Below are 20,091 nucleotides of genomic sequence, written 5' to 3'. Positions count from 1 at the left end.
CTAGTTAGAGCTGGGATGCAACTGCCTTGATCTTTCTGTTTTCTTTCAAACGCTGATTTATTGGTAGCCATGGTAATCAAAAAAGATCTCAGTATTGAGTGCGAGTTGAGCCACCTACTAACAGACCAACCTCACCCTCAACTTTCCTCTGGGGATATCGACCTATCAGTAGGTGTTTAGAACAGTTAACATTCATGCATTTGTGCATGCCTTTGCATTAAACAGAGAAGGAAGCAAATATGAACATGGACAAAACAGAATGGCATGTTTGAATGGGTAGATATAATTATCTATATTCAGTGACAATGGCTCAAAATTGTATAAGCTAATTTTATTGGTCACTCACTAGACACATAAAAAAATGGTGCCCATTACTCAAATTTAAACTCCTTCCAAAAACAGAAAATGAAGAGTTTATTTAAGGATATTTCTTAAATAAAGTCATTTTGCTGTCAATGCAAGTTTTTAGACTTAAGTGTATGTTACATTAACCTGCTACTCCCATACAGATTCGAGTCTGTTTTTGATGTAACTGAAAAACACATAGTGGCTGGTATCACAGAAATGGCAAAAGTCTGAGAGGCAGACTTTACCTTCCACACAATAAATAACTAATAACTGTATCTTATTAGGATTCCATTGCAAAAAGGAGACATTTCTCCTGTTTGGGGATGGATCAATTTTACAAATGATTTTCCCAAAGGCAGATTTTAAACGTGTTACTTTTTGCACCATTTCATATGTGGTGACTATTTAATCTGGAAACAATGCACCCCAAATGTCAGTACAATATGAAGGGTTTATAAAAATCTTTAAATTATGAGAATTTGGGGTACAAAGGTTCCTAACATCTATATTACCATGCAAAATGTTTTTCAATTGAAGCATATTTTAGAACTGAATTTACAGTGCAGAAACCAAAAACAGCTTGCAATATCAATGCAGTGGATTGAATGTCCATCAGGTGGCACTGGTGTATATACACAGTACACAGTACCTACTACAGATGACACAGGGTGCGTTAAGTAACTGAGCCGCTCAGAGTGAGAACACTCAGAATGCACACTGAGCTCATTTAAATGACTTAACGCTGTCCACGAGAGCACTGAGCGACATTTAAATGGAGAATAATAATTCTTTGCTTGTTTATGTTTCTGAGGTGATGGTAGATGAAATGGCTCTGTGTGAAGTTACTGTTCCCTGCCGTACCTCACTGAGTTCGGCGCTCTGTTTGGACTGAACTTTGTATCTGGCTGTGTTTAATACTGACAATACCGACATTAATAATGGAAATTATTTATAACATTAATACTACAAGCCTAATAATAATACATTAATAACCGTAAAACAGATCTACATTTTTTAAAAATTAAATTAAATTATACCAATTCGAAAACAACAATTTTTACCATCTTATTTTGCCAATTAATACATAACTTTGTAAGTCGAAACCAGTTCATCGTTCTTGACAAACGTATTTGTCAATCCTGCCTGTGATCTACACTTGTTTCCTGGATGTGGCCATTGTGTACTCTCACTCTGTTCACTCATGAGAAATGCTCAGGTGGTTCTGAGCGGCTCAGCAGGAGCGGAACTGAACAAGTCGTAAGGTTGATTCTTTTACTGAGCCGCTCTGAGCCGCTCACTTACTTAACGCACCCACTGTAAACAACGTGGTCAGTAAGTGGCTTTTGTTGTCCCGCACCATGTGGATGCGCTTGTATTTGATTGCTGTAGCTTCTGGTTTTAGTCCTTTTGCTCAAACAACTGTTATTCTTGATTATATCTAACTTGAAGTATTTACAAACACCTCCTGCTAGACAATTAATAAAATAACAAGTATAGAAAATATAACTGCAAGTGTGGTAGTCGGAATCAACCACAGGAAGCTAACCGCGTGCATGGAACATTTTAAGTTTAACTGTTTATACCAGTCATGCCCCTTGGTGCCATTGGTAATAAACTTTATGTGTCAGTCATTTTAAAATAACTTGGTGGTGGTTTATTTAATTGTTTATGAAAAATATTACAGTTGGACAAAACGCATGTTTGGTTAGCAAAGGCATTTTGTTTTGTATTTATTTGCAGGTCACCATTAGATCAAATTTATTTAATGGTTTCTGCTGGACAGAGAAATCATTTAGGTTTTGTGTACAAAGTGGCATTTAAGGATGAATGAACTAACAGACATACAGACAGGCATTGTGGAGGGTTAATGACCTGCAGTGTCATAACTACCACTGCTGCAGATTGAAATGATGAAGTATCTGCTGGTAACAGACAATACATACATTCTGAAAATACTGTACATCAATTTGAAGTTTCCCATTTTTTAAGTATTCTTGGATAGAGAGTTCTGGTTAAATATCTTTCCTCGCTAAGAGATTCCTATAATGCAGCTCAGTGACCCCAACTTGTGGGCAGTGTGGACAGGTGAACAGCAGTTATTATTTGAATAGCTTGTTACTGATTTTGCATTTCATTATTTAGTCAGTAAACCCATGGAAGTATTACGCTTAATTTACTATAGGGACAGAAGACACAGGACACAGGTGAGCCACCTTCAGGTCAGGTCATTTTGTTTTCCTCAGGTCTTTCCTGCTCTATATTTGGGTCATATTTGATGCTGCTGTAAAAATTGTGTGCATTCCTGCTGAGCTTCATATTTTAAAGGATTGCCGACAATGCAAATAGTTGCTGTAGTCAAAAACAGTTGACTTCAATTGTCTGACATTTGCCGGGTCTGAAGTTGAACACCATAGCAACTGAGAATCTGTTTTTAAATATAAAAACACTTTTGTTGTTGCAGCTGCACAGCCAGAAACATGGGATATATACCATATTGAACATTTACAATGCAAACATCACTTTTGTATATGTAAGCAAATTAGTTATGTTTTATTACTACTATATTGCAGGAATTACACACTTGACAATAACCATTAAAACAATGCAATAAAAGGCAAATATATGCCATATTATCTGAATCCTTGAACACAATTGAATGCTAGTTTTTATGTACTGTATGATGCTGTAATCAGATACTACTGAATGTTAGTCTGTTATACTTATGTACAATAAGATTGAATGTAAGAACGCAAAACCATTGGTCACACACGCTGCGGTATACTTGACAACCATCTAGTCGCAGCATGAGCCCAGACTGACTGGAGCCAAGCTCTGTAGGATTTTGACCAATCAGAGAGTTTTGATAAGGATGCCTTACCTTCCATAGGTTGCCTGCTACATGGACTAGGGGCAGAACAAGGGCTATTTAACTCTGGGAAATGTGAATGAAAAGTTGTACTGAGCTCAGGCCTTGGAGTCAGACCCAGGGATCATTTGGATTCCTGTATTGGAGATTGTTATTATATATACCTTTTACTATTTGCATAAAGCATTTTACCAACCAAACAAGACAAAGTACTCCATTAAACGCAAGCATGCAAAGCAGAGTTCTAGAGTCCGGCGGCGTTTCCTGAGTCAGACACGGAGCAGTGCGATAAGGAGTGGCAGCAGTGGATCCAGCATGTGAGCAGAGTGAGCAGCCAGCATTTCCTGAGTCAGAGATGACACGTGTATAGATGTGACTCGGCAGCAGTGGATCCAGCGTGTGAGCAGAGAGAGCAGCCAGCGTTTCCTGAGTCTGGGATGGAATGGGCGGCAACGCAACTCATCTGCAGCAGGTCCGGTGTGTGAGCAGTGAGGTAGCAGTTCCTGAGTTGGAGATGGAGCGGTGGCAGATCTTGAGTCAGAGAAGGAGCGCCGCTGATGTCGTTCTCATTAGCAATACAACACACAACACAATAAGCAGCAGATCCAGCATGTGCACAGTGAGGGAGTAATTCCACAGAGAGAACGGCGGCATAGACTACAATCGAAGTCAACTAACTACTACAAGTAGGATATGGTGGGCTTATGTAAAATGGAAAATGGAAAATGTTCATTGTATGAAGAACATAAGAGCCTGTTCTTAAAGCGTTTACTCCAGTCTATAATTGAATCCTATATTTGCAAGGTGAAAACCCATGTTGTTATTATAAAAATGATAATAACTTGAGTGTGCTTAAGAGAAACCTTTCTAAAAAATAGGAATGACAGACTGCAATAAACCCTTTGGGAATAGACCTGCTTGTGTTCAAAAAGATCAAGATTATAGGGTTATTTCACTATGGAAATCTTGTCAGGTTTCTCAATGTTTGCGGAATATATCTAAAATTGTCCTTTTTGTACATTGTCTTCTTTTTTCTTTCTACAATGAATGTTTCTTTTTTTACTGTACATTTGAATACACGTTATACTGTACTTGCACAAAGGCTTTTTGTAGAATATGATATTTGCTATTTTAAAAAAAATCAACTAAAAACAAAATTGGAATTGCCATTTTATGAGGGTTAGTAAATTGTTTATTTAGCAATGTGATCAATAATCACATGCTTCTCTTACTCATCAGGAAAATAGTGTTACATTTATAAGCTGTTAATTCATCAGCTATGCTGTGGGTGGAAATCTTATAAAGCATGTCGCTTTAAGAGCTGAAGAAATGCGCCTTGCACTACATTAGCACATAATGTGGAACACTAGGAAAGAAAGATGTATTTTTCCTTAAAGGCTAAGAGAACCACAAAGAAAATGATCATGGTAATTTCACCATATAGGAAAATTCTACATTTTTATAAACAGTTTTTGAAAATCTTTTCTTCTTTTTCACCCTTTTTCTTTTGTCATTAACAAGATGAATTGACACACAGAAGCTATTTCTACATGAGTCAAGCCATCCTTTTAATATATATATATATATATATATTATATATTATATAATATATATATCGTAAAAAAAAATAAATCTATCTCATAGAGTAGAAAACTGTACATTGACATGTACCTGATGTATGGACTCACCGTCAAGATATTACATTTTTTATTTTTTGCCTACTAGTTGCATTCCTTGCTATGCTGTTTTTTCAGTTTGATATATTATTATTATTTATATTACAGTATTAATAACAAAACCAGCAATAACTTGAAATGGTTGTTCACTGTGACGTATTTCCACTGCATGTCTATGGAAATAAGTTTGACACACACTTAATAGCTCATGTTAAATAAAGTGCGTGGCAGGGCAGAAAAGTAAAGATTGTGTATTGTGAATGGAAGTTTAGCAGGGATGGGGTTAATTCCACCCCTGCCAGAACCCATGGGCTGGCCATTCCCTAATTAGATGATTAAGTGCTAATTGGGGAATGTAGGTTATGTACAGTAATCCTTTTTTTTAAATCACATGGTTAGGGCACAAACAGGATATATATGTTATGTGCTTATCCTCTGTCCCACTGGGACAAGACAGAGGCACAAGCAAAATATAAAGATACATTTTTTTAAAGGAAATGTATTTAGTTGAACTCTGATATGTTGTCATGTGACTGAAACTTATATCCACAACACATCACATACAGTAGACAATCGCTAATCTTAATCAGCTGGGAGTAGACCCTATTCAGATTAGGCTAGTGGGTTCATTTCTGTTATTCTACACATATATTTCTCTGTGAGGAGGAAAATACAAAGAAATAAAGTAATTTAAAAGTATGTCTGACACTGTACTTTACACACATGGGCACTGTTGTACTGCAGTATTATTTAACTGCAATTCCCCTGAGTGGAAATTCAGTTTCTAGAGCTGCTCTCTGCATGCAGTTCATTATGATGGCATGGTTTGGATTATAAAATAGTTTGGTCTACCAGGATTTTGATTATTGAAAGTCTACTGTACTGTAGGTTTAACTGACAACCATTGTCATAGCACCACATCAACAGTATATTCTCGTGGTAACCTTGAATCCATTACTTCTCTCTGTTAAACTCTTATATATGAGTCATAGTCACACGGGTTAACAGTTCAATGGTTCACAAGCACTGGGTGAATTTAATGTTAACACCCAATAAACATGTTCTCATACATCTGGCACTTGCCATAGTCATACATTGTTTTCTTTTTTTACTAATTGCATGAATACAAATGACAAGAGGCTTGTTCAGATGCAATAAACATTGCCTGAAAAGCATGCATTGATTGATGATATTGACACAGAGAACTGTTTATCTTTGGCTTCCAATATTCCATTTGATAAATGATGCCACTAATAAAGTATGTGCATCCATACTTCATTGTAAAGTTCTCTTGTTAGGCCCACTTCAGTTGGTTCTCAGCTACATTGAGTCTCACTGAATTACACAGGCATTTGTGTTAAAGTACAGTTTCAAAAGCACAATTAAAGCAGAGTTAGATACTAGTCAAACTGACAAAGTAAAGCTAATGCCTTCATCAGTGTTTTTCATCATTATACATTGTGGAATTTATTTGTCATGATTGGCTGTTTCAACTTTTACTTTTTATAAGTACCTTAAAGAGATAACTGTCATATATAAATATTTGGTCTGGAATTGTTGGCATTCCGGTCACCTGGAAAGGCACATTCTAATTCGACATGTGCTATTCCCCACAGCAACATTTTAAGTTGTGTAAGTATGTTTCTTGGAGTAGTGTAAAAATGGGCATATGAACAAAGATGTACATATACCCAATCATTACTGTGCTAGCATATTGATTTTATAACTCAATGTCGATCAATGCTCCAATGTTTCATTATTATCACATGACTCGCGTTCTTATGCTTTTTTTAAATTATTATTATTATTTTTATTTTTTTTACTGCTTTAGCACGGCTTCGTCCTGTTTAATAAAATCACCAGCTAATTTGACTTTCAGGACAGTCTCTGAGCAAGCCTGAGTAAGCCTGTGCAACGTCAAATTTGCTGTTGACTTTATAGAGCATGCAATTTATCCATGAACTCTGAAACAACAAAAACAATCTGCTTGTTATGCAGAAAGCATAGCCCCCCATCCCAATGCAATACTGCTGCATAGTGCAAACAAGCCCAATTAGGAGCTAGGCCCAGATCACTTATCAAACTCACAGTTTCCCAAACATCCTTTAGGTGAATCTCTCATTGCAAATTCACCAAATCTGCCAGACATGAAAAGACATATCATTATTTTGTCTATGCAACCTACCCAAGACAACATTTTAATGGTTCATCAATATTTTAGATAGCCATCAAAAAGGTTGTAGTAGTATGCATGGAGTTACCATAGTAACAGCGATTTGCATATATACACTATATATGCTTCTGCTAACAATGTCATTTGAAAATGTGTCATGTGTTGTTAGTATCTCAGCAGGGTTCTATTTAGAATGCCATTGTGTGGGCTGTTCTCTTAACTCTTTTCAGTGCTTTATTGGTGGGTGTTTGCTGAAAGAAGAAAAAAGATTTTCTATCTTGATTTACAGTTCTTCAATGGTTTTATTCTGGCGGATGGCGACAGAATGGAATTGATCATGCGGGCTGGTACAGGTCTATTCTTTAGACACAGTGACCTGTACACCACCTTCTAATAATCTTGTCTAGGGTTTGCCCTCTCTTTATTCCTTGGTTACTCTTCCTGATTTAATCTGGTGTGGCTCCTGGTAACTCGTATTGATGTATTAAGCTGTTTGTAAATGATTTATAAATCGAGTAGAGAGAAGGTGACAGGGAAAAATTTGAATTAGTTTTATGATCTTACTGAAAAGAAAACACAGCAGGCTTTTTGAAAAGTATTTACAGTAGTAATGATGACTAATGTGGTTTACAGCCTCATCACCTGTCACAGAACCGGGGAGGGGTATTCACTATGCGTGGCAGTACAGCACAATGCATAAAGAAGTAGCAATAGCTTGTCTGTGACTAAGGACTTAAACTAAAGGATTTATCTTGCCCTTGTGTAGCAACATGCCAGTCACCAGGGGAGCACAATGTTTTTATTATCACAATACGTTGAGAACTTCATGTGCTGTAAGGCTGGACAGTCAGGACCAGACAAGTGGTTGTGACACTGGTTTGGAATGTAGAGTGAAATCCTACAAATAATGTAGCAAGCATGTAAAAAATGCATCGCTGAAGTAACGCCCAAGGAGCATGCCTGATTGTCTCACTGACTGATTATGTGGTAGACAAGTTTCAAAGGCAGAAACTGTTTTCATTCAGCTACAACCTTTGGATGGTCTGCTTTCTGATAGTGTAGCTATTTCTGCCTAGTCACTCAGGTGTGCCTGGCTCTTTTGGTCTTGTTGACACACCGCCTGCATTCTTACAGTGTGTTCACACCTGTCCCTTTATAGTTTGTGGCTGTCATTCAGTTTGAGACATTGATTAAAAATCCACCCATACTGTCTTAACTGATGATGCAATGTGAAGTGTGAGTGTGTGTGTGTGTGGGGGGGGGGCAGGTATTACTATCAATGAGGGGACAGATAGTAACTCCTGAAAAAACAACGTTGTGAGGACATCCCCACTTTGTAAAATACCTTTTTAAGGAACTAAATATGCCTTTAAAAAAAACTAAAAGTGCCAAAATATTTAGTTTGTTGTCGATTTTCACCCTGTGTGGAGTTTTGTCTGACTGGAGTTAGAAATAGTGAATAAAAATATAGTGAGAGTCCCCACAAGTATAGGAATACAAACATGTGTGTGAGTGTGTGTGTGTGTTTGTGCTGGCTGTTTGGGTGAGTTTTATTTGAATGGAAGGAGAATGCTCCTTTAAATAGTAAATACAAGCCTCCAACCATGTGTGTACTGTATGTACAGAAACCATGTACAACAATAAAATGTCATCAAGCTGCCAAACTGCTTGGTTTGCACCTACATAACCAAGTATTGTACAGGTTAATGACTGTAGGTTATACTGATGCAGTGACCTGATGATAGAATGAAGGGATAAGCCATATAAAGATATGTTATCTGCAAAAGGGTCTCTAATATGTCTCTTTTTGCACATGTGAAATGTTTTTGGTCAGATATACCTTCTTTTTGTAACCATTGCTTTGTTGCTTTAGACCACTAGACCATGTTAACCTCCCAAATGTCTTTTATAGCTTACTCATGCAGATTTGACTTGATAACCCCTAATAGCAATGGTAGTATTTAATCGTTTATTTTAAAACAGTAATTGTCCTGTATGGAGAGTCACACTTCTGTAACTCTCAATTTAGGTTGTATAGGTGAAAATAAAATGTACACAGTGTTACAGCTTGCCCATGGCTCACCTATATCAATGCAATATCAATTATGTGAAATACAGCATTGTATTGTGTTGCCAGGGGATCTTTGCAAAAATACATTACAGTATTGTATATATTTATTGCCAAATTAAACTAACGTGTGATGCAGTGTTTTAGACACAGAATGTTTGTAATACAGTCCTGCTGAAGAACAATCAATAATGCAAAAGAGATTCAGATGTAATGTAAGCACCAGACCAAGTACTGTCATCCAGATAATGTTGCCCTTGGTGAGACACATTTTTTCAACAGATAAATAAAAAAATAAAAAATAAAAGTAAAGAAATATAAAAAATATGATACAGAATGATCCCTTATAAAAATGGAATAAACTATAATCATACTTTAATCTTCTCAAGATGGTACCTTTAGCCTACACTTTGTACACTGAACAACATTGCATCTACATCTTTCATTCATCAAATTTGAAGTGTTTTTTGTTGTTGCAAATATAATTGTATGTTGTTTTAGCCTACTTGCCATTCAGACAAGTTAGATGGCAATTAGGTTGCACTAGGCATTTCAGGGAGCGTTTTTGTTCAGAATTGAAAGAACAGGTGATTAAATCATGCAGCTGATCAGTTTTCTTCCTCTAGCAGATCACGACGCAGTGTTGTATTGGTAGAAGTTGAACAGCCTATTGTCTGGCGTGGTGCTCGCTTTTCAATGAGTGTGTGGGTTGCCTCTCTAACAGTTTTAGCACATGCATTGCACAAAGCACAGTGAGATCTGCAACAATAACACACTTTGTCCCTATGCTTTTATATAGAACTTGGAGTGTGGCATATTAAATATAGGCATGTAGGGTTTATTTTTGTCAATGAATACAAATTGTGTGTATGAAACCCAACTTTACATACAGGATATTAAATAGGACACAAAAAAAAAAATTCCACATGAAACAAAAATCATCTTGAAAGCATGTTTCAAATGGACCAAGGGTCACAAATGGAGATTAGACAAAGGGGCATTCAGAACAGAAAATAGGTGGCATTTTTTACACAGAAAATTGTAAGGGTCTGGAATCAACACTCCAGTAATGTTGTTGAAGCTGACACCCTGGGATCCTTCAAGAAGCTGCATGATGAGATTCTGGGATCAATAAGCTACTAACAACCAAACGAGCAAGATGGGCCGAATGGCCTCCTCTCGTTTGTAAACTTTGTTATGTTCTTATATATTTTCTCTTTTTTAATGAAAATAAATATGCTAATTGTTCGGTAACTCGTGGTTCTTTTGGTGTATTTCCGTGTAGAGTAGTTCCTGTTCTTTATTTTATCTTGATACCCAGTCGGGATACATACAAATTAAAAAACTAAAGAGCAAGCGCAACATCTCAATCCAGTCAACTGGAAGAAAATTCGCCGCATTTCCGCAAAAATAAAATTCTGATTGGTTTATCTCAAAACAGATAGTTCAGCTACCCGTGCGATTGGTTCTTTCTCCTGCCAATACAGAGTTTCCTGTTTGGCATCGCAGGAGACCTGCCTTTATGCTGCTCAGTTCCGTTTGAAGAGTATTCAGGCGTTATGGAGCCCTGTCGGAAGGCGGATGAGTCCAGTTACACAGTTCTCTGATGGCAAATGCTACAACTTCTAGCGTTTAATGTCTTGTAAACTTGCGAATTATTTTCGACCGGGTTTTGGTGGCTGTCGGTAAGAAAATAAACACGATATATTTTGGTGAAAGTAAGCAGTAAGTATCACCGTGCTGATGTCTTTTGTATCTTGAAACAGGAAATACAAGGGGAGAAGCTACGGTAACAACCTTGTAAGAAAAACGGTCTGGCCTCTTTTAAGCGAGAAGTAAAACTACAAAATATAAGGTCATCGTTTTCTTAAACTTAAACGAAGTTGAGCACAGTAGCGATAAAGAACAGCACGCACGAGGCATGGGCCTCTCTCGCAAATAGTGATTTTTTATTTTTTATTTTTTTTTGCTTCCTGGTTTGTTGGGGTGAATATACGGCATCTACACAGACAAGAACGACAGCCAGACAAAGGAAAACGGGGGCAGTTTGCTTAATCTGTAGATGGGACGCTAGTAAACCAAGAAAAACAAAACAAAATGCAGCTAAAACCGACTCCGTATATGCATTTATAACGCTCTGTTAGAATTGAAATGCATTTCGTCGTTTGTACTTATCGACATTAATTAAATTAGTACTGCAAGGGTAGACGATATAGTTTAAAAAAAAACTTTTTCTACATTTACATGATTACGGGGTTGTCTGAGAAATGCACGTGTTAACTAGCGCATCTATGTAAATAATTAATTTACTAAAACATACTTTTTCTTGTCATTGGCTGTTATTCCTTTCAGGAAATGGATCTAAAGACGGCGGTGTTTAACGCAGCCCGGGACGGCAAGCTGCGGCTGCTTCAAAAACTGTTGGAGAACAAAGCTGAGGATGACATTTCAAAACTGATGGCAGAGAAAACAAACGGGGCCACGCCGTTACTGATGGCAGCCCGTTACGGGCACCTGGATTTAGTGGAGTACCTTTTGGAGTGCTGCAGGGCCCCAGTGGAAATCGGAGGATCGGTAAACTTTGACGGGGAGACAATCGAAGGGGCTCCACCTCTGTGGGCAGCCTCAGCAGCTGGACACTTGAAGGTAGTGCAGTCCCTACTGGGTCATGGAGCCTCGGTAAACAACACAACCCTCACAAACTCGACGCCTTTGAGAGCCGCCTGTTTTGATGGACATCTGGAGATTGTGAGGTACCTGGTAGAGCATGAGGCGGACCTGGAAGTGGCAAATCGTCATGGGCACACATGCCTCATGATTTCTTGTTACAAAGGACATCGGGAAATTGCACAATACATACTAGAGAAAGGGGCCGATGTCAATAGGAAAAGCGTAAAAGGTAAGCTACTGGTACAGGTCGTGACTTGCGTCATTCTGCATGACTAATTATACCCGTGGCAACATGAGTAAACTATACTGGCCCATGTTTTTTTTTTTCAATACCTAAACCTATTTTACGTATATATGCTTCATAATGCCTATCAGTAACGTGCAGAGGACAAAGGGCACGGGCTCTTGAGAAAAAGGAGCACCTTTCAAGCATCGCATATGACTGAGAAAAAGGGCAAGTTTGGGGGGATAAGGGTAGAAAGACTAGTATAAGTATTGTACTTCTCGGAAATGAAGGTCGAAAAATACTGATAACAGTGAGTCTGCATTTTCTACTTAGTTCTTTGACAGAGTAAATGTCCAGCTATATTGCATATTGCAATATGTTATTTAGTAATGCATATGAATAGATAAATGAAGAATACCAAAGCGTTTTTTAGCTAGAGACTGCGTTGCTACTGTGTGTCCTGTGTGGCAAACAAAGGTGTGGTTCTTTAAAACTCCTTGTTGTCTAAATTACATAATCACGATTTGCTACATTGATTTGTTTTGCTATTTCTGCCATTCTTTCCCATGGATATTTTCCCAGAGCCCCAGTTTCCGGTGCCAACGGCTTTCTCTGTTGAAGACTGCCCTACATTGTAAACTGCACAATGCTGCAGTAGGCATTCAGCCACCAGTTGCCATAGTTACCGACAAGGTAGCTAGGCATATACTTACAGCACAATTACTAATTTAAAAACCCTATACAAAAAACAAATGTTTGTTTGTGTTTATAGTGTACTGCCCTGTACAATACAAGGCACCACATAATGAATTTGGGTCATTCCATGTCAAATCAACACAGTTGTTTTAACATGACTACCTCCAGTTTGTTGACTTGTAATATATTCATAGATAGATTTGGAAACTCAATATTCCTGTCAGAACTGTTATCAATAATGTCCCATTACAATTTTAATGAATTTTGAAGTGTCCCCCCCACCACCAACTTGTATTTGTAAAAGACTTGCAATGCCTGTCCTCTACATTTGGCAAGTTTATCCCTGGAAGAACACCTGGTTTGGTTCATACCCTGAGCACTTGCTGAGAACAAGCCAGGCCTCAGAGAGGTCAGATTGTCACAGGGTGTCTGGTGGTGGGCTATAGACAACATGGTTTCTTACTGTTGCATGGAAATGCATTTAAGAGAAGCTGCTACTGGAATCTCTAGCCTAAGTTATAGTTGAAATATCTAACTGTGAAGGATAGGATTGCAATGATGTGCATTTTTTTGTATCTCCACATTTCCATCTAGGTTCTGGCTTGCAGAAAAATAGTTGGAGTAAAATAGGCAATGAACATTTGTTTTATTTGGACAGTCTTCATGAAGAGTTGTTTTATATCAGTTTGTATTTGAGCAAGAATTTGCTTGAGATGTAAACCCTCTTAAGTATTAACTTTAACATGTGAAAGTTATTGCTTGCATGCCAAAGTGGATTTATTTATTTTTAAACATTAGCCTTTTTGGAATCCAGCTGGAAAGAGAAGTATAGCAGATGACTTAATGGTTTTGCAAGATTAATTACTTAAAACTGCTGATTTCCAGATGCCTACTGAATCCCTATATGCAAAAGGAAGTTGAGATCATGACTTTGAAACTGCTCATGTTGGTATACTAGTGCTGACAATGGTGGATTATACAAACCATACTGTAGAGAAAGTAGTTATGTTATTATCCTAAACAAGGGTGTGCAGTTTAAAAATAAATAAATAAAATTCTTCTCCAAGGGACACAATGCTAGAAAAATCTACTTGCCCCTTCCCTTCACACACAACACACAAAAAAGTAGAATAACTTGTAGGATTTTGGTTTTATTTAACAGTGAACCCAATCAATCAGTTAGTGATTAACAGGGACGAACTAGCCTTGTAGCTTGACTGGATCACTAAATTCTTCAAGATACACAAAAGGTTCCCCGTTTCCCTGCCTTACCTCAAAAATGGTTTGGAACAGATTTGCTAATAAATTTAAGTAATATACTAAGAGTACAACTTTTTTTCCTCCACCTTTTCTGTATAAGCTGACTCCATCGCCTGATGTACAGGTATTTTAGTTTGTTGCATCACAGATACAAAATCATTGCCAACTATTACTGCTGCTTTGTGGAATTCTGATTTTTTTTTTTTTTTCTTGACATTCTTTCAGTTTTGTAATGGCTGAACCCCAGATTTGTAAAGGTTGTGTATAACCTGTCAAGTTTCTCTGCATGTTGTACAGTGTTTCTACCAAAATGCACACAATAGTAGGCTCCATCAAATTCTGCAACTTTTTTCTTCTTTTGCATATTTTTATTATATAACTTTTTAAAAATGGTGTACAAAGTTTTACAGCTATTTGTCCTCCTCTAACATCTTGTCCCATGACGGTTAACTGGTCCTGGCTTCATACCCTGATGGCTTTTTATTTTTTAACATTCTTTCCCTGCACTACTCTCACTATATATATATATATATATATATATATATATATATATATATATATATATATATATATAATTATATATTGAAAAATATGTAAACATAGTAAATGGCAAAAACTAGGTTAGCAACAGTAAAATCGAAGGAGGAAAAAGTTAATTACATTTTTTGCCTGGGAAAGTTTGTCTTCAAGCAGTAAACTTCTTAACAAGTACACTCTTGATCACAAAGTAGACTCATTTTATAAATTTTATATTTATTTAATGATCCGCTAATACCTTTAACATTACTAGATTGCTGCATTTAAATGTCAGGTTCATGTATTCAGAAAGCAGTATCACTTATTTGCTAATTTACAAAAAAAATACAGAGCTCTTAAGTTTAAAAGATTAGTATGCCTTTCCAGAGGCTTTCTTGGTAGCCATTTCTGGGTTAACCAATAGATCAGCTTATTCCACAGCTTGCCAGTCAGAAATGATAGGGGTGGGACATAAACACTTTTGAAAAGTGTGTGTAGGTGCTAGACTTGCACAATTCAGTTTTCACAAACTTGCATGGCTCACTAGAAATATTCCCAGAGTGTTTTTGTAGCAACAGAATGAACATAGGAAAAATAAATAAAAACTACAGATGAACCCGCTTTATATCATGATTGCCGTACTTATAAAGAGGGTCATGTTTGCCTATGAGAGCACATTACAAGTGCAGGGGGGGGTGACGGTGACTAACTGTGAATTAAAGAGCAGTGTTTTAATACTGTACATTTAGTTCTTTACATTTTAACTAAATGCATATAGTTTACTATAGGACAAATACATTTTGTATTAACTGTAACAAAACAGTTTGTTTAGATAGTTAGATCTATCAATACTTGTTTGTTTTGTTTTTTATTAAATGTGCATTTGTGTAAGACTGACCTGTTAAAAGTTGGTGGTTTGTAATTGAACTATAGCATTTGACAGGCTGCACCAAATGTCATTTCGTCAGCTGAGATGATGATTGGTTGTTAGTTTCATGGAAATGTAATTATATCCTGTGGTTACTTAAAGCTTGACCACGCAGCATTTGACAGGCTGCGCAAAATGTGTTATTATGCAGGTTTGTGAGATGATATTAAGCTTTGACAAGCAACGTTCTATTTTTTTTATACAGTTTCTTGTATCAAGGTGTATGTAGCAGTGTGTAATCAAATACTTAATTACATTCTTACAGGTCTCTGTCTTAAATAAACAACTGATATGCCAAGAAATCATTTCTGCTTGTATAGAAGCTGTGACTTGTATCCTGACCTCCTCTTTTAATTATTTTTACAGGAAATACAGCCTTGCATGACTGTGCAGAATCAGGAAGTCTGGAAATCATGAAAATGCTGCTAAAGTATGGTGCTAAAATGGAGAAGGATGGCTATGGGATGACCCCCTTGCTGTCAGCCAGTGTGACTGGCAACACAAACATTGTTGACTTCCTCACCCAGCACCCGCAGGCCAGTAAAATGGAAAGGATCAATGCTTTGGAGTTGCTGGGGGCCACTTTCGTGGACAAAAAGAGAGACCTTTTGGGGGCTCTAAAGTACTGGAAGAGGGCCATGGGTGTGAGGTTCAGTGACGGCAGCAAAATCCTCCACAAGCCAGAGCCAAAGCAACTGATCATGGCCTATGATTACGCCAGGGAAGTGAATGGCGTCGACGAGCTCGACAACCTAATTGCAGACCCAGACGAGATGAGGATGCAGGCCCTGCTCATTCGAGAGCGCATCCTGGGGCCTTCTCACCCGGATACGTCTTATTACATTCGTTACAGGGGGGCTGTATACGCAGACTCTGGTAACTTTGAGAGGTGCATAAACCTGTGGAAGTATGCTCTGGACATGCAGCAGAGCAACCTGGACCCTCTGAGTCCAATGACAGCCAGTAGCTTGCTCTCATTTGCTGAACTCTTCTCCTTCATGCTACAAGATCGTGCCAAGGGGCTTTTGGGGACATCTGTGTCCTTTGACGACCTCATGGGCATCCTCTCCAGAAGCGTGTTGGAAATCGAGCGAGCTGTCAAGCAGACGCAGCCCCCTCCAGACCCGGCTCAGCTTAGCAAAGCACTGTCTATAATTCTGCACTTGATTTGCTTGCTAGAGAAGGTTCCTTGCAGTGCTGAGCAGGACCACTTCAAGAAGGAGACCATCTACAAGTTCCTCAAGCTTCACCCATGTGGGAAGAATGGCTACAGCCCTCTCCACCTGGCTGTGGACAGGAACACCACCTGCGTGGGGCGCTATCCGGTCTGCAAGTTCCCCTCCTTCCAAGTCACGTCAATCCTATTGGAGTGCGGGGCGGACTTGAACTGCAGGGATGAGGACAACAACAGCCCCTTGCACATTGCCGCCTTCAACAATCACCCAGACATCATGAACCTCCTCATTTCCTCTGGGACCCACTTTGACAGCACCAACTCCTTCAAGCAGACTGCCTGTGACCTGCTAGATGAGAAGGAGGTGGTAAAGAATTTGATACAGCCCATCAACCACACCACCTTGCAGTGTCTGGCAGCACGGGCCATAGTAAAACACAGCCTTATTTATAGGGGACAGATTCCTCAGAAACTAGAGGCCTTTGTGTTGCTCCACAGATGATAATGTACAGTGCAAAACGATGGGTGATGCTGCCATACTTGAATGGGATGTGAGGATTGGCTGTATGTTTGTCCCTCCCTGAGCTCTTTGATTGTATTCACCAGCTTTCAGTAAACTCAGATGACTTTGGTATGGTTTAATTCTGAAGTATTCTCCTCTACTCCATTTATAGATTGCATACATCAGCATGAAAATGATCTGTAACATGGCATACATGTACAGTATTTTGTACAAAAAACATAAATTGGTTTTCCCTTTGATATAAAAATTACTCATTCATCCCATAGTGATCCCTGAAAACATCTGCCAAAGTCCCATCTGCTTTAGTCTCGTTTGTTTCTATGCAAAATTTATAGGGTCTTTGGGACTTTGGTTTAAAAGTTTTTACTATTACTGGTGTATGAATTTTGTGTATATTTGCATCTCTGGTAAAGCTTTGTATGCTCTTTTTCCCTTGTTGCGTTTTTAATTCTTGTTGGTTACATAAATTGTGGACCATTTTGTTTCAGCACCATGAAGCTTTATGGACTGGTTTAGTGTTTGCAAATACCGCAAGTGCTTTATCTTTTCTATGCACTGGCTTCAGTATGTGACTGTTCTGTGTTTGCTCTTCTCCATGCAGTAACAAGCATTTTTTTCTTCATTGGGAGTGCTTTCCTTGCAAAGAACAGATTTTTTTTTTTTTTTTTTTCCCTCATCAATCGAAGGGGTGTGTTAATGTGACACTTGTTTTTTTTTTTTTTTTTTTTTTTTGTGTAGGGCTGTTGTTTTAATGACAGGTGTCCTATCGTTTGCTGCTGAATTTGAGTTGAGTACAAAAAGTAAGCTATTTATCATCCACCCACCCAACAATTTTATTCAGCAAAGACAAAGTGCAAATTTTATTCTGTAAATTAAGGGATAATGTGTCTTGTGTGTAGTGCAATAATTACAAACTGCATTTTTGTTTAATTTGTTTCTGATGTATTATTACAGTAAAGAACACACTCAACTCAACCTTAAATATAATGCTAAACACTAAAAAGGAAGCTACATTATTAGTTTTTGCATTTCCCATTAAGTGCTGCATTTGCCAGAATACACATGTAAACCGCATCGGTATGGAGGGTTTATCTGGCATTACTGCAGCATATTATCAGTATTCTGTTTGAAAGAATAACTGTTATGGAATTTGTCACATTTTTAAGATTTCAAGAGGAGTTTGATTGTTTCTGTAGAAGTGTTACTATTGTGTTCATTTCACTGTTGTTGACATAAAAAAAAAAAATCATAGATGCCCTGCTAAAATGTAAGGTTGTTTTTCAGTGTGAATTGTGTTTGTAGATCAGCTTTGTTCTTGCAGGAGAAAGGGCTTTTCAGATTTAATAAGGATTGACACTACAAGTTAAACCAGTTCAGGAAATAACTAACTCAGCACTTTATTTTTATGGCATATATGATTTACTGGCATATCAGCCCTGTTGATGTCTTAAACAAAATGTTCACAATAAAACATGTTGCACTTGGTTTTCCTTAAAGTGTGAGGTTTGTGTTCTACTCATTTACTGTCCTATCTATCTATCTATCCATCTGTCTTATCTTAGTCCATTGCACATTCCATAATGCAAAGAAAAGGAACAATCCCTGTATTTGAATTAAACACCAGGAATTCATTTCCTCATTCCCAAACCCCACCCCTTCTATAAATAAAAAAGGAAACATTTCCTTCAGAAATTGTAGACCAGTGATTCCCAAACTTTTTTGCTGTGCCCCCCTTCAGATACATTATTTTTTGCCCCCCAGTAAACAGTACAATATTAAAATAAATATGATTTTTCTAAAATAACATTGTGATGTTGTGTGTAAAATGAAAGCAGGCGCCACACAGGCAGTAGAAACTAAAGACCAAACCATAGCAAATCAAAAAAACAAAATCCCTGTGTTAAATTTCAGTCTACTTCTCGCACTCACTGAGATAGCCTCTTTCACTCACATGCTCTCCCACTGTGCTCATGCATGCACTCCTATTGATCTCTTCGCATTAAACCGCGCCCTCCATCCACCTTCACCTATCCTGGGCATGGCTTTCGGGCAGTGCTATAATACATATTTTGAAGATGGATACACTTTATTACAATCACTATTTGTAATTGTATTAACAGCAATACATAGTCACTTATTCTCATTCTTCATTCCACATTTAAATGAGAAAGGACCTGGAGAATTTTAAAGCCCATTTAATTGTTTCACAGCCAAACCCTGTAAATTTAACTGATTGTACTATTGTAATTGGTAGTATTGTTATTATAGTATACCTTTTGTTTATATCACGGTCTGGTTTTACTAGTAGTAACACCCTTGGTGCTTAATCTACAACCATTGAAACACTTTTAAATCATCCAAGTCCTTAATTTTGCATTTGATAAAAGCGGAATAAAGCATGAGAAAATGAGGGTGCAACATTTTAATAATTGACTAGTCTATTAATGTTAATGCAATTTCAAATAGTTATTGTAATATTTGGCCAGTGTGTATATATATATATAATTTAATAAAATATTTAATAAAATGTTGCACCCTCGTCCGTTTTCTGCACTGAGCAAAACCCATAAATTAAATAAAACTTTAGCCAAGACCCCACCCACCCTATATATAAACTGCAGGTCTGTCTAAATTTATTTTTTTTTTTTTTTGTGAACAAAATGTAAAACACCCGCTGCACTTTGTACAAACAATTGCCATGATTAGCCTGACAACTTTCAAATCAAGGAGAGCAGGGCTGGACTATAGAATCGCTGAGTTACGATAGGTCTGAAACAAGACAAACCATGTGGACAGGGATAGGTCAGATTAATGATGAATTAAACATGATCCCTGCCTTCGTAGTTGATCAGTCAATCATCCTGGAGGTGGGCCCACCGAGTCTGCCACTTACTACGAGCTTTTACAATCGTCAGAAAAAAAGTATTTTACAGTCAGGTATTAGCACCCCCCCTTAATAACCTCGGG

At 37.7% G+C, this 20,091-nt stretch overlaps 1 protein-coding gene across 2 annotated transcripts; it reads left to right on the top strand.

The window, feature by feature from the left end:
• Positions 1 to 10,663: 10,663 nt before the first annotated feature.
• Positions 10,664 to 18,608, top strand: LOC121315193 (protein fem-1 homolog C-like). 2 transcript variants are annotated; one of them, XM_041249261.1, is made up of 3 exons: positions 10,664 to 10,816; positions 11,484 to 12,030; positions 15,794 to 18,608. In XM_041249261.1, exons 2-3 carry the CDS (start codon positions 11,487 to 11,489, stop codon positions 17,101 to 17,103), a joined length of 1,854 nt encoding a protein of 617 aa, XP_041105195.1. In that variant the 5' UTR covers positions 10,664 to 10,816; positions 11,484 to 11,486; the 3' UTR covers positions 17,104 to 18,608. The 2 variants fall into 2 exon arrangements, with proteins under 2 accessions (XP_041105195.1, XP_041105185.1); XM_041249251.1 differs by having other exon boundaries at positions 10,664 to 10,856.
• The last annotated feature ends 1,483 nt before the right edge of the window (positions 18,609 to 20,091 follow it).

The sequence above is a fragment of the Polyodon spathula genome, chromosome 1 (assembly GCF_017654505.1).
Source record: "Polyodon spathula isolate WHYD16114869_AA chromosome 1, ASM1765450v1, whole genome shotgun sequence".
Taxonomy (NCBI): Eukaryota; Metazoa; Chordata; class Actinopteri; order Acipenseriformes; family Polyodontidae; genus Polyodon; species Polyodon spathula.
This window is presented reverse-complemented; position numbering and strand designations above follow the sequence as displayed.